General features: G+C 35.4%; 2 protein-coding genes across 2 annotated transcripts; both read right to left on the minus strand.

The window, feature by feature from the left end:
* Positions 1–435: 435 nt before the first annotated feature.
* On the minus strand, positions 436–5628 carry LOC127127639 (pectin acetylesterase 5). The gene is made up of 12 exons (XM_051056899.1): positions 5271–5628; positions 5111–5193; positions 4896–5025; positions 3717–3790; positions 3474–3563; positions 2699–2823; positions 2344–2404; positions 2155–2208; positions 1968–2045; positions 1773–1878; positions 1362–1507; positions 436–1024 (listed from the first exon to the last, which is right to left on the minus strand). The coding sequence occupies exons 1-12, from the start codon at positions 5494–5496 to the stop codon at positions 911–913; spliced, it is 1287 nt and encodes a 428-aa protein (XP_050912856.1). The 5' UTR covers positions 5497–5628; the 3' UTR covers positions 436–910.
* Positions 5629–8355: 2727 nt separating this feature from the next.
* Positions 8356–11693, minus strand: LOC127127638 (pentatricopeptide repeat-containing protein At5g16420, mitochondrial). The gene has a single exon (XM_051056898.1). The coding sequence runs from the start codon at positions 11357–11359 to the stop codon at positions 9719–9721; it is 1641 nt and encodes a 546-aa protein (XP_050912855.1). The 5' UTR covers positions 11360–11693; the 3' UTR covers positions 8356–9718.
* Positions 11694–12231: the final 538 nt, after the last annotated feature.

The following is a 12231-nucleotide window of genomic DNA, read 5'->3' on the forward strand; positions in this document are numbered from 1 at the left end:
AAAGTCTTGATCTCCTTTTCTTTCCAAACTCCCAACTAAAACCTTAAAAAGAATATATTAGTAATAAATATAAACAATAGTTTATAAAAACTCCCAAACAAAATTAAAAAAAAAAAGGTGATAAATATGAACAATAGTTTATAATTTTAGACAAAAAATAAACAAGAACAATAATGTAACATTTGAAGCCGGATATTTCAAAAAAGCATAAACTCCTCTGACATAAAATTGTTTGTTAATTAAATGATCAAGATGACTATTTTATTTCAATTGAATTTAAACATATAATTTCTGTATAATCTTGATCATTCTATATAATCAAATTAATTAAAATATTAAAAAAAAAATTGGTTTTCAAACTGTTTTAAACAATTTCACAAACAACAACAGAACATTAGGCCAATTGTGAAACCAATTTAAAAGGACTTTGAAATCTAACTTGAAATTTAGTTTCTGTAGTATAAGCATGATTGTAGCAGTTCTTTCTCTCTTTTCACATTCTCTTACATTTTTCTCTCTTCTCACTTTCTCGTCACAACCAATTACACCATAAATGAATATTCTCAGCAGGTCGTTGCAGATAACAAAAATAACAAAACAAACAACTCTAATTTCGTACAGCCACTTGCGCAACTCCCGGAGTATCTTTGAAATGCAATTGAAATTTAGCTATATCAGAAAAAATAACTCAACTCTTGCAGCACAATCAATGAGAAGTATTTTGTCGAATTTGGATTCCCTCATTCAGTTGTCTCTGCATCTCTCTCCATCTTGTAGTAAGATTAAGATGGAGGTAGAGCGGATGAAGAGGAGAGTGAAGGAGACGATTCAAGTTGATATTTGTCCATGATTTTTTGAAAAATGCAGATCCATGATTAACAGGCAATGAAAATTGGGATACTTAGCTTTATTATACTCTGGTGAAATCCAAATTATGGCAAGTAGGATTACATGGATAAGGGCAGTCAATAAGCTTTACCGCTTGTCGGTCAAAAAACCAATCGGCAACGGATTCAGCAATTGTCTGTTCCAGAGGTAACAACAATAAAGGGTAGTTACAATAACAGTGAAGTATGAAAACTAGAATGTAAACCAGACAGGGATTTCGAACATAGGTCATAGCATTTATGGAGTTATGTACTTTTCAAATGCACTTCTTTTCTAATGCACCAATCACATGAAGTAAATATATAACTAATCTTGGCCTTGCAATTTCTAGTGAATAAAATGGATTTGCTAAAAGAAGAGATAGAACTATATTATTTTTAAGCAAGTACATCGGTGGAAATCGGTCAATGCCATGACATGAATATTTTATATGATTTCCATCGCATATGAAAAAAAGCCAAAACAACGGTTACCTTATTGTTTATTTTTGGAGAATTAGGTGAATACCAAGTCTCCCCGATCAAAGTCTGGCAATGGATAAAGCAGGAATCTATAAACATTCCAATATCCTTTCGCTGCTGGAACTCGTTCACAGTCCTCAGCAAAGAACTACGAAAACCTAACAATGACAATCACCAAGTTATCCAAGCCATAGATGATAATTTCCTAAATTCAGATATCACTATCAGGTCAACAATCATTACTATCCTATGTCATAGTTGAATCCAGCATCTGTGATGTTTGAATCAAATCACATAGAGGGGTTACAAAAACTAAATTTATTTTTTAAAAAGGCATTTTCTGTTAAAGGTTGATGTAAAAATGGTTAAAAAAAATTTAATAAGATATTACAAGACTATCTGGGAGCAATTGTGTTTACTTACTGTTAAGTGTATCCATCAAGTTAGCATCACAACTTTGAATGTTCAATCTACAGCTTTTCCAGCGATGATGGGGATCTGATCCTTGAGGTACCAAAATATTGTGTATCTAAGTACAATATAATTTGCATCAAATGTCTGTCATAGGAAAAAAAAAACGTTTTACAACAAGGAAACAAGTGCCCTGAGGGAGCTTACCTGCCAAAAATCATAAGCTGGGTGAACAAGAAAAACAGGAGTCTTTATGTTTTTCAGAATTTCTGATGAAAATAGACACTGCATTACAAATCAACAGATTATTCTTAGCTTAACCATATGACTCAACTTTTACAGTTACAAACTATACCAAAAGGTGCGGCCACAAGGTTCAGAAACTAAAACCTGCCTTAGATGGTTCCATTTTAGCAAGGCACTTTTTGTGCAAACTTTTTGCAACACCCTGACAACAAGATATGTGAAAATTAGACAACTTACATAAGTGGAACCCTTTTATTATGTCTTTATTTATTTATACTTCATAAAGATACTCCCGCTGTCCGTAAATATAAAATCCTATAAGCAAACACATCATTACCTGGAGCTGGACAACATCCTTATAGAAAGATTTCATTGTGCTATTTCCAAGAATATCCTTCCTGAAATTTATGTAACCCGGGTGTACTAACTTAATTTACTTGGTTACATAATGCATTGAAGTTAAAATACAACATACAGGTGTAAACCAGTAGTCATTGCACTAGATTCAAGGGTTTTCAAATCCCAATAGCAGTTAAAAAAACTCAAATGCTTCTAGAATCACCCATAATGTAATAAGATACAAGTAGTTTTGGCAACTTAAGTTTAAATTTTGCTAGAAAATACCATAGTAGGAAAAAAGGAAAGATATGTTAAGATAAACCTACTCATCTAGAGCTTTAAGAAAAACCTACTCGTCAAGGAAGAAGCCTGCATCCGCGAGACATTTGACAGTAGCCCCTTTTGGAAGTAAATGTCTGAAATTATCACAATGTATAAGACTTGCCAATCCTCCAGCAGAGCATCCTGTCAACAGAGCCTACAAAAGTAGCCTCGTCTATCATCACATGCTAATAAGTTTTAGGTCACAGGTCAGGGGCCAATAAATACATCATAACTCATAAGCAGTTCTATATGATATTAAGTTTTAGAAGACAAAAAATGTAATAAAGTGCAGTCAATTTGTTTTACTTGAAATTTCACTAGTTCAAATTCATAAACTGAACTATCACGTTACCAACTGTGCTACTGCATGCAAGTTTTCTTGGCTACTAAATCTGTAAACTGATATACGAAGATGATAAAAAGAAGGAACTATTATAGCTTTTTGCTCAAGTAGTATTAACTCATTGTAAGAGAGAAACACTTTGTCATGTTAACTCAAGGTACAAAAAAAAGTATAGATAAGTTCTTGGATTATGACTACAAAAAGATTAATGACTTAATAAGACTTTTTAATATGCATCACCTAAGATTAACAGGGGCAGAACAAATGGAATACACACCAAACAGGCTCGTTGTTTTAATCTTCAAATTTTATAATGGAAGTGATAAAATTTATGTAGAAAACTGACAGCAAGATATTATTTTATTAATTTTAAGAAGCAATATATTTTGTACTTGTAGAACTAGTGGTAATAAAATTATCAGGAAAAAAAATGATATGATGGATTACGGTAAATGTATAACCTGCTTTGCTTTTGACATGCCAATCGATAAGATTTCATTCATAATAGTTTCCCATATGATCTGTCCTCTGAAGAACAACCCACTTCCTTTCTGTTGTATACAATAATTGTTTTTTATTTAAAAAAAAAACTCACATCAATATAAACCCAAATGTAATAAGAATTTCTTATTTGAATATGCAAAACACAGAACCATAAATAAACTCCTATAGTTTCAAAATTGCAAAGGTAAAGCAACCCTAACCTCACTTTCTGGGTGACCAGCAAAGGATGCACCATCACAGTAGCGTATCTTCACCTTGTTCCAGTTAAAGAAATCTGAATAAGTTTAACAGATCCAGCTAAGTAACAACACGTGTTTAACACACGCACAGTTTCCAGCACACAAACTATGCACATCTAAGGGTGAGTGATAGAAACCGGTACCAATTGATATAATTCACTTAATAACAATGATTATTTTTTGAATCTTCTCAAACAGAAACAAAACACAATGTTGTTCCCCCAGCCCCAAACTCACGACAATTTTGCGGAAGCTATAGAATACACTATTTATGTAAAACAAACATCAATTTGTATTTTACCCTTTCTATTCATGGAGGTTCAAGAACACTTTAAACTCTTAATTTTTAATCAATGGAGTTTCCATACAAAATAGTGGTGATTAATATACCAAATAAGTTCAGTAAGAATAATAATGCAAAGAATAACCAGAATACCATTCAGTTTCCGGTCTTATTCTACACTTAAGTGCCCAAATTTAATAACTGCTACTGATATCATATAATACTAATTATTAGTTTTGCCCTCTCCTCTTGAAAACTTTCTTTACAAGATGTGTAACAGTGAGCTTGAAAGGCAAAACATAATTGGCCAGGTTATAGCGAATGTCTCACCAGACCAATCAAAATTACATGAGTAACAATCTACTATTTAGGGAATGTATGGATATACAGCTTAATCAAGTGCTTATCTTATAAGATCTTAAGAAACACTTAAAATTGATTTTGAATCTGCATAAATGATTTTGACATGTTTGGTTGCTCTCAAGTAAAATTTATTCTACTTTCCAGAATTGATTCTACCTGAAGCTAGGATATGTAGCTTTTGAGTATAAATGTGATTTCTAAACTGAAATTTCCCGTCCAACTCCTATTTGCAATAATTTATTCAAACATAAATCACTTTTAGCCCTAATTAATTTTGCAGAATCAATTCACTCATAATCAATTTTTCACCGCAGAACCAAACACACTCTAAGTTATCTAGAAAAGCTGCTAAAAATCAGCTGAAAGCAACTTATAGGCATACCATAAGTTACTTTCATAAAAACACAATGATGTGGTCATAACTAAGACCTAAATTGGTAAAACATCATAGAGATTATAAAGGGTGTATGTATGTTATAGGTAATTTTACCAACCAGGATTTTGAGAAGCAACAGAGCTTAGCATCCCTGAAAAAAGAACGGGTGAATCCATATAATTAGATGACCCCAAAGCAGTTGTTTTCCTATAAGAACAGGAAGCTATCGAACTGCACCACCCTCCTCCCTACACTCACCACAATATCAACATTATCATCTAAACAAACCTAATTCCACTATATATAAACAAACAAGCAAACAAACAAATCTACCTCGAGATGAAGCAACCAATTACGCGAACCGGATCCAAATCCCTTTTGGAAATGGTAACCGGGAGCAGACCCATCCAAACAAACTGTACAAAAAATTACTATAATTATGAACGAATGAATTGTGAGAGTGTTGAAATTTGAGAGGGAAGAAGGAACGTACGTGCGCCGATTTGTTTGAAGTTGGTGAGAGGGGTGAAGGGGATGAGGAGGGAGGTGGAGGTGGAGGGAGAGAGAGTAGAGTCGGGATTGGATCGGATGAGGAAAGCGTAAGAGAGGAAGAGGATTAAGGCGAATGCGGCGATTGTGTACACTTTTGTGGTCCATTTTCTGAAGAATATTGAGAGATTGCGAAGGAGGAGGTTGTTGGTTATGGAACAAGGAGACATGGGCGTAGCCGTATGGATGGTTTGGTGAAATGGAAAACGGGAATTTCATTTGTCTGTTACCGAGTCAACTCGGGGATATACGACTGTCTCACAATTAAAGAAGAAAAAGAAAGTTAAAAGAAAAAATTTGTTTAAGGAAAGTTAAATATAGAGTGAATTCATTTAGGCAAAATTACACTAGGTCCTTTATATAACTAATTGTGATAGGTTGGTCTTTTATTTTTGTACAAGTTAATCTTTTAATCGACATAACATCTATACTTTTAGTCTTTTTTTAATGATTTCGTTCAAAAAAATGCAAAGTTGTCAATATCATATCGGTTCTTATGTGGATTTAATATTGTTGAGATGACATTTATTTGAATATTACTTTAAGTAATTGGAAAAAAAATTAGTTTCTTTTTCATCAAATCCCTAGAATATGTCATCATCTCCCAACCGAGTTCTTCTTCTCCTTTCTCCAACAATGACTTCATACAATACAAATTTGTCAAATTCACGTAGCCCCGACTGTAATTCCTTGATTTCGAGTGTAAGTCACGGGGAAATTGAACCAAGGTGTGCATGTGGAGCAAAGGCAGCCATACGAACAGTGAGGAAGAGAGGAAAAATTTTGGGAGCTACAAAAACCGTGTGGTACGTTTATTGATAATGTTAATTGTTATATGTTAACAGAGCGAAGGTTCAAACTTTGGCTTCAACTTTTTTGAGTGGTTGAAAAAGAGTGCAATGATGAAGGACAAATAGAAATCAACACACAAATGAGATGTTCAAAATGCGATAAAAAGGACGCAGAAATCAACATGTTGAAGAAGATGTTAAAAAGTCTTGTTGTTGGTTGTGTTTGAGATTGTGTTGATTGAGTTTGAGTTCTTCTTGGTGATAGGCTAGTTTGAAGTCTTGTGGTAGCTTGTGGTTGAGATTGTGAATTTGTGCGTTTGGTTCTTCTTGGTGATAATGCGGGTTGAGATTGTGAAGGTTGGGATGGTTGTGTTTAGGATTGTGCAGGTTGTCTTCGTGTGGTTGGGCATGAGGATTTGTTGTGGCCAAATTTACCACACACTGAGCATTTATTTAACAGTTCTTTCTTGTTAACAGTTGTTGTAACTTTTCTCTTCTCATCAACGTCTTTGTTCCTTCTTCTTTTAGGCCTCCCTGGTGCTCGACGGTGGTGGCAGTATGTTGGAGTATGAGGTCTCTTTCCATAAGTTTTGGTCATTGATTGGGTATATGATATGTATGTAGAAAGTTTGGTTAGTCTGTTGTTCAGTGGGTTGGACGTAACTTAGTAAAGGTTGGATATCGACTACGTCTACTACATCAGATTGATAAATAGGATGGACTATGTATAAGTATACCTTTCCATGAGTGTTGGACCAATTTAGAAGTTCTATTGCACCAAAGTCATTAACTAGTTCCTTTAATGTACCACTAAAATCATACCACATTTCAAGTATCCCAGGATACCCCATTTCTTTAACAACACCCAAAATTTCAAAATAGGTCCATCTATCACCATCACACTTCCAGTTTGACATTATCCTTCCTACATATGTATCCCTATCATAAAATTGTCCCCCGTGATGAAAATCCACATAAAAAGCACCCATCTTTAACAAAAAACTTGTACGTTGTAGAAATCAATAAGAGCTATAAGGGAGCACATGCAAAATCCTAGACTTCAATAAGGCAAATACATTTTTATAAGGAAAACGATACTTACCTCAACATTCAATGCTTTGCTTCTAAGTTCGTCTCCCTCTAATCCTTTATCTCCCTTATGAATCCTTCATCTTCGTTCGCAATAACTCGTTTCCTTTCTGAGTTTGGAAAATTAGGGTTTAGTTCAGGGATGCTGCTTAAATTAAGGGATTTTGTCTGATTAAATAAAGGCTAATTTACAACAATTTCAGTCATCTCAACAACGTTACATCCATATCAACACCATTAATGACCGTTGTGCATTTTTGAAACGGATTTATAAAATATACCCAACGTTGTGGACTTTATGCAACTTAAAGGACTGAATGCAGTAAAAAAAAATCTTAAATGACCAATCTATTACAATTAAATATTTTAAAGGATCCCTAATATAATTAAGTCATTGATTTATTAATTGTTAAGTCGGAAAGATAAATAAATAAAAGTAAAAGAATAGAAAAAATATATATAGTAAAATAAAAGAACTTTATCATTACACTCATCACAAAAATATTAAACGTACACAAAAATATTAAATGTCCACAAACATCTTTATGTACGTATTTGAAACTAGTGCTTTTAACATTTATGTATGTATTTGAAACTAGTGCTTTTAACATTTATGTATGTATTTGAAACTAGTGTGTATTTGAAACTAGTGCTTTTAACATTTATGTATGTATTTGAAACTAGTGCTTTTAACGTTATTTGACCGAACGTGAAATGAAACTCGGTCATCTTTTCAAATAAATAAAAGAGATAGATGAACACTCCGATATCCTTCTATTTAATTAGATACCGATACCCTCAACCAATCATATACTATAATTTAATGCACATCATTTTTTATTTTATTTTAAAATAAATTAAAATTTTATCACAATTTACACTAAAAGTACCGTATCCAACTTAGATTTATGGGTACTAAGAATTTACCAAAAAGATATTTCAAATGATTCATAATCAAATAATAGAAGTGAATGGTACTCACAAATGCGCCTCACAACCTATATAGCCTAAACAGCTATGCCAAATACATGAGCAGTTTAAACCATTTGGCTTGAACCTTTTTGCATTATACATGGACTTACTGATGTATCCAAAGGATACAACAGTTCATTGATCAAAGGTGCAAAAATATAGAAAATATCATTCATATAACCATAACATTTATCCATTAAGAGCCTTAAACAATGTTTCTACATATAACTAGAACATGAAAACATTTTTCAAAGTTCCAATACAAGCCCACTAGGCAAAATCAATACAAAAGTTCCTACTACTGCTACTGATGCAACAACTTTTGCTCCATTTCTCACTTTAGTCAACATTCTGCTATCAGTCAATACCAACAACACATGCGAGAACCACCTTCAGATCCAATACACATAGTATAGTTGACACAATATTCTTCTAGGTATAATTGTTTCTATTCATACAACAGAAATGGAATGAGACTCTCCTATAAACACCAAAGACTGTAGTATTCAGTTTCTTTTACCTGTCTCAATCTTTGTACAGCACTGTACAAAAGACCATCACCATATTATTGGTACCACAGTATCCAATTATGTAACACACTCGGCTCAGTTTACTAGTTCTCTTTCCCACTGTCAAGAGACCATCACAATTCCTTTCTTCACTATACCTCTCTACATTCTTTCAAAAGTCAGCCCTTTTCACATTTCTACATGGTTTCACCTTTTATTTTCATAGCAGTACCTCAATAGCCTTCTAAATAGACCTGAAAACTACAATCCAAATCAAAGACCTTATTCTAGAACATCCACAGAACTGTATAAACAAATCAAATAAAGTGTCTGGATTGGGTATACACACTCCCTCCAATTACCAGCGGCATATCATATTCTAGAAGTAACAACAACACAATGATAAAATAACTGCAGGGAAAATTCTGCCTGCTGCCTTCACAATACACAGCCAGTAATACTAACATAGGTTAACATGTTAGCATCTTTTTCTGAAATAAGCAAAGACTGCCAAGAAAAAGCTATGGCCTTAGATTGAGCCAAGCTCTTCCACAATAATCTTAATACCGGCTTCTATGCTAAATCATACCACACAACATCATTGGAAGATTGAGAAACCAAAAAGAGACGGCTGATTTAACCGAATGTTTCCATGCTACTTTCCACTTCCAAACCCACAAGCCCTCATTATGTCGAAACACACTGAACAAGTGACGGGCTGCTCCATGTAACCATATTTGCACAATCAACATTCCTCAGATGCAGAGGATGGTGATTAAATTTAGTAATAAGAAAACTCGGTGTTGATGGTCACACTATAATTGCCAGCCATTAAAATTGGACCACATATCAAAAACGAAATCCAACGACAAAGTGGTTCCTAATCAATTGCCAGACACTTTCAAGTTCACTAACTGGTGAATATATCAGCTATAAAAATGCCTCAAAAGTGCATAGAGAGTTTCAAAGATTCAAGCCTCTTTTGCCATCACATTCCAAAGATCATATTAACAGCATCCTTCAGAATATTATTACACTGCATTCTCCAATAATATCTTATCAAGTTCAGCTGCACCATAATCTACATTACCCACAATAGATTTTACAAAATGATTCCACAAGTCAGCATCAACTCCAGTAGACATGGCCAGTGAAACTACCTTGTTGATTTCTTGTTGCATTCCACCTGAAAGCAAAAGCCCATCAATCAATATTAAGTAGGTTGATTTGTTTGGCAAACACCCGTTTTCCAACATCTCCTCCAGAATTCTGATACCCTCCTTGGCATTTCCATCCTTACAAAACCCTTTAATCAACATGTTATAGGTAAAAGCATTAGCAGCAACGCCCTTTTCCACCATGTCATCCCACAGCTTCGCCGCATCACAAAGCTTTCCTCCCTCACACAATCCAGCAATCAATGTATTATACGTCAAGAGACTCACAGCCGATTCCTTCCCAAACTCATCAAACACGTTCCTTGCCTCCAGCACCTTCCCCTTCTTGTAAAGCCAATGTATAAGCGTACTAACAATGACAGCACTGTCGAGGCTACAATCCTTCCTCGAAACCATCCTCCACACCTCACAAGCTCTTTCAACATTCCCTTCCTCACACAACAGATCAACAACATTACAACACAGCTCCGAGCCCGGGACACAATCCTTCTCAAGCATATCCACAATCAAGTTAACCGCTTCCCCGGATTTCTTCTCCTTGCAATAAGCTTGAATCATAACACCATAAGTAACCTCATTGGGTTCAACCCCATTCTCCTCCATAATATCCATTACCCTAATTGCATCCACCAATTTCCCTAACCTACAAAACCCATCCACCAAAACAGTATAGCTAGTCACATCAGGATCCCACCCTCGATCCAAAATCTCACGAAAAACCCTCATAGCACCATCCATATCACCCCTCCAAACATACCCACCCAAAACAGTAGTATAACTAACAACATTGGGGACTAAACCCATCCCAGGCATCTCATCCAAAACCCTAACAGCAACTTCAACCTCATTCCCTTTACAAAGTGCCTTAAGCAAGATATTACAACTAACCACATTAGGCAAAACCCCAAACCTATCTCTAGAATTCTTAAACAACAAAAATGCCAAGCGGTAACGCTTATTCTGAACCAAAGAATTCAACAATGCATTGAGTGACCTAACTGAGGGTTGAATCCCAAACGATTTGATCCTCATGAAAGTTTTGAGAGCCCGTAAGGGCTTTCCAGCAAGTCCATAACCGCGGATCACTGTTATAAGTGGTTCCTCGCCGCAGCAATGAATGAATTGCTGGGGCGAACGGCGGAGGGTGGTGAGGATGGATTCGATTTCACGGAAGCAGCGGAATCGGGAGAGTTTGAGGAAGATGGCTTGGTAGGTTTGGGGATTGTGGGAGAAGGGAGGTCGGTGGTGGTGTTGGGCGTGGTAGAAGATTTGAAGGGAGAGGTGAGGGTCGTGTTGGCGGGAAATGAGAGATGATAGTAGTTTAGGGTTGAGGCGGTGAGGCCAGGGTTTGATTGGAGGTTGTACTCTGTAGGATTCTGGGAGAGAAGGTGCGGTGGTGGTGTTGGCGGCGATGGCGGCAGCGATGGAGGTGGAGAATGGGTGGTGGTGGTGGTGATGTTGGGCGGGAAGGATGCGTCTGAGCGAGAACATCATCAGAAGCGAGTGAGCGTAAGTGACAACCTTATGAAAATGCTCAAGAAGACGGATTCAGATTCAGTTCCTCATGTATCATCGTCGATAGACAAGCACCACCACACCTAACTGTTATTGAACACTCGAAATTAGGAAAGGTTCACAGGTGCAGATATTGAATTCAATAATTGTGAAGTAATACTTGGTTATCTTAAAGAATTTGGCAACAATTTCGGGAAAGATTTTGGAAAAGAATATAGGAAAGAATCAAGCTCAAAGAAGTTTGAGAAATTGAAGAATTTGCTACAATTTGAAAGGAAGAATTCTTTTTGTTAATGGTTGCCCTTATTGTATCATGGATGTTATTAGCTATTGCATTCAAAATGAATTAGCAGTGAATTTAATGTTAAACTTTGTTTCAATGTAATGTTGTTGGTCTCTGGTTGGATTCAATGAAATGATCTAATTTTCAAGTTTGTATCATGGATGATTTTAGCTATTGTGTTCAAAATGAATCATAATTGTTAACGTAATGTTAAAGTTTGTTTCAATATAGTGTTGTTGGTTAGTTATTGGTTTAATGAATGAATGAGATTGAAATGCTAACGGTAAGACTCCAATTTTGACCCCCTAAGACCCCTCATGCCATCTCATATTTTGGCATTGGGATCACACCTTGGTATCCTCCTCACATATCATTCATTGAGTTCGTATTGGGAGAGATCACCAAGCATTTGTGATTTTATCATGCTTTATTTTCTTTATTTACTAACCAAAATATCCAAAAATATGTCTAGTGTAGCTTTGTTTCTTTTGTAGGTAGTGTGTGTATCTACTTGTGCCTCATCAAGCTCACAACTAGGGTTTGAGACCCTCAATGCAAAGGATCAAGC

Source organism: Lathyrus oleraceus, chromosome 3, assembly GCF_024323335.1.
Source record: "Lathyrus oleraceus cultivar Zhongwan6 chromosome 3, CAAS_Psat_ZW6_1.0, whole genome shotgun sequence".
Taxonomy (NCBI): Eukaryota; Viridiplantae; Streptophyta; class Magnoliopsida; order Fabales; family Fabaceae; genus Lathyrus; species Lathyrus oleraceus.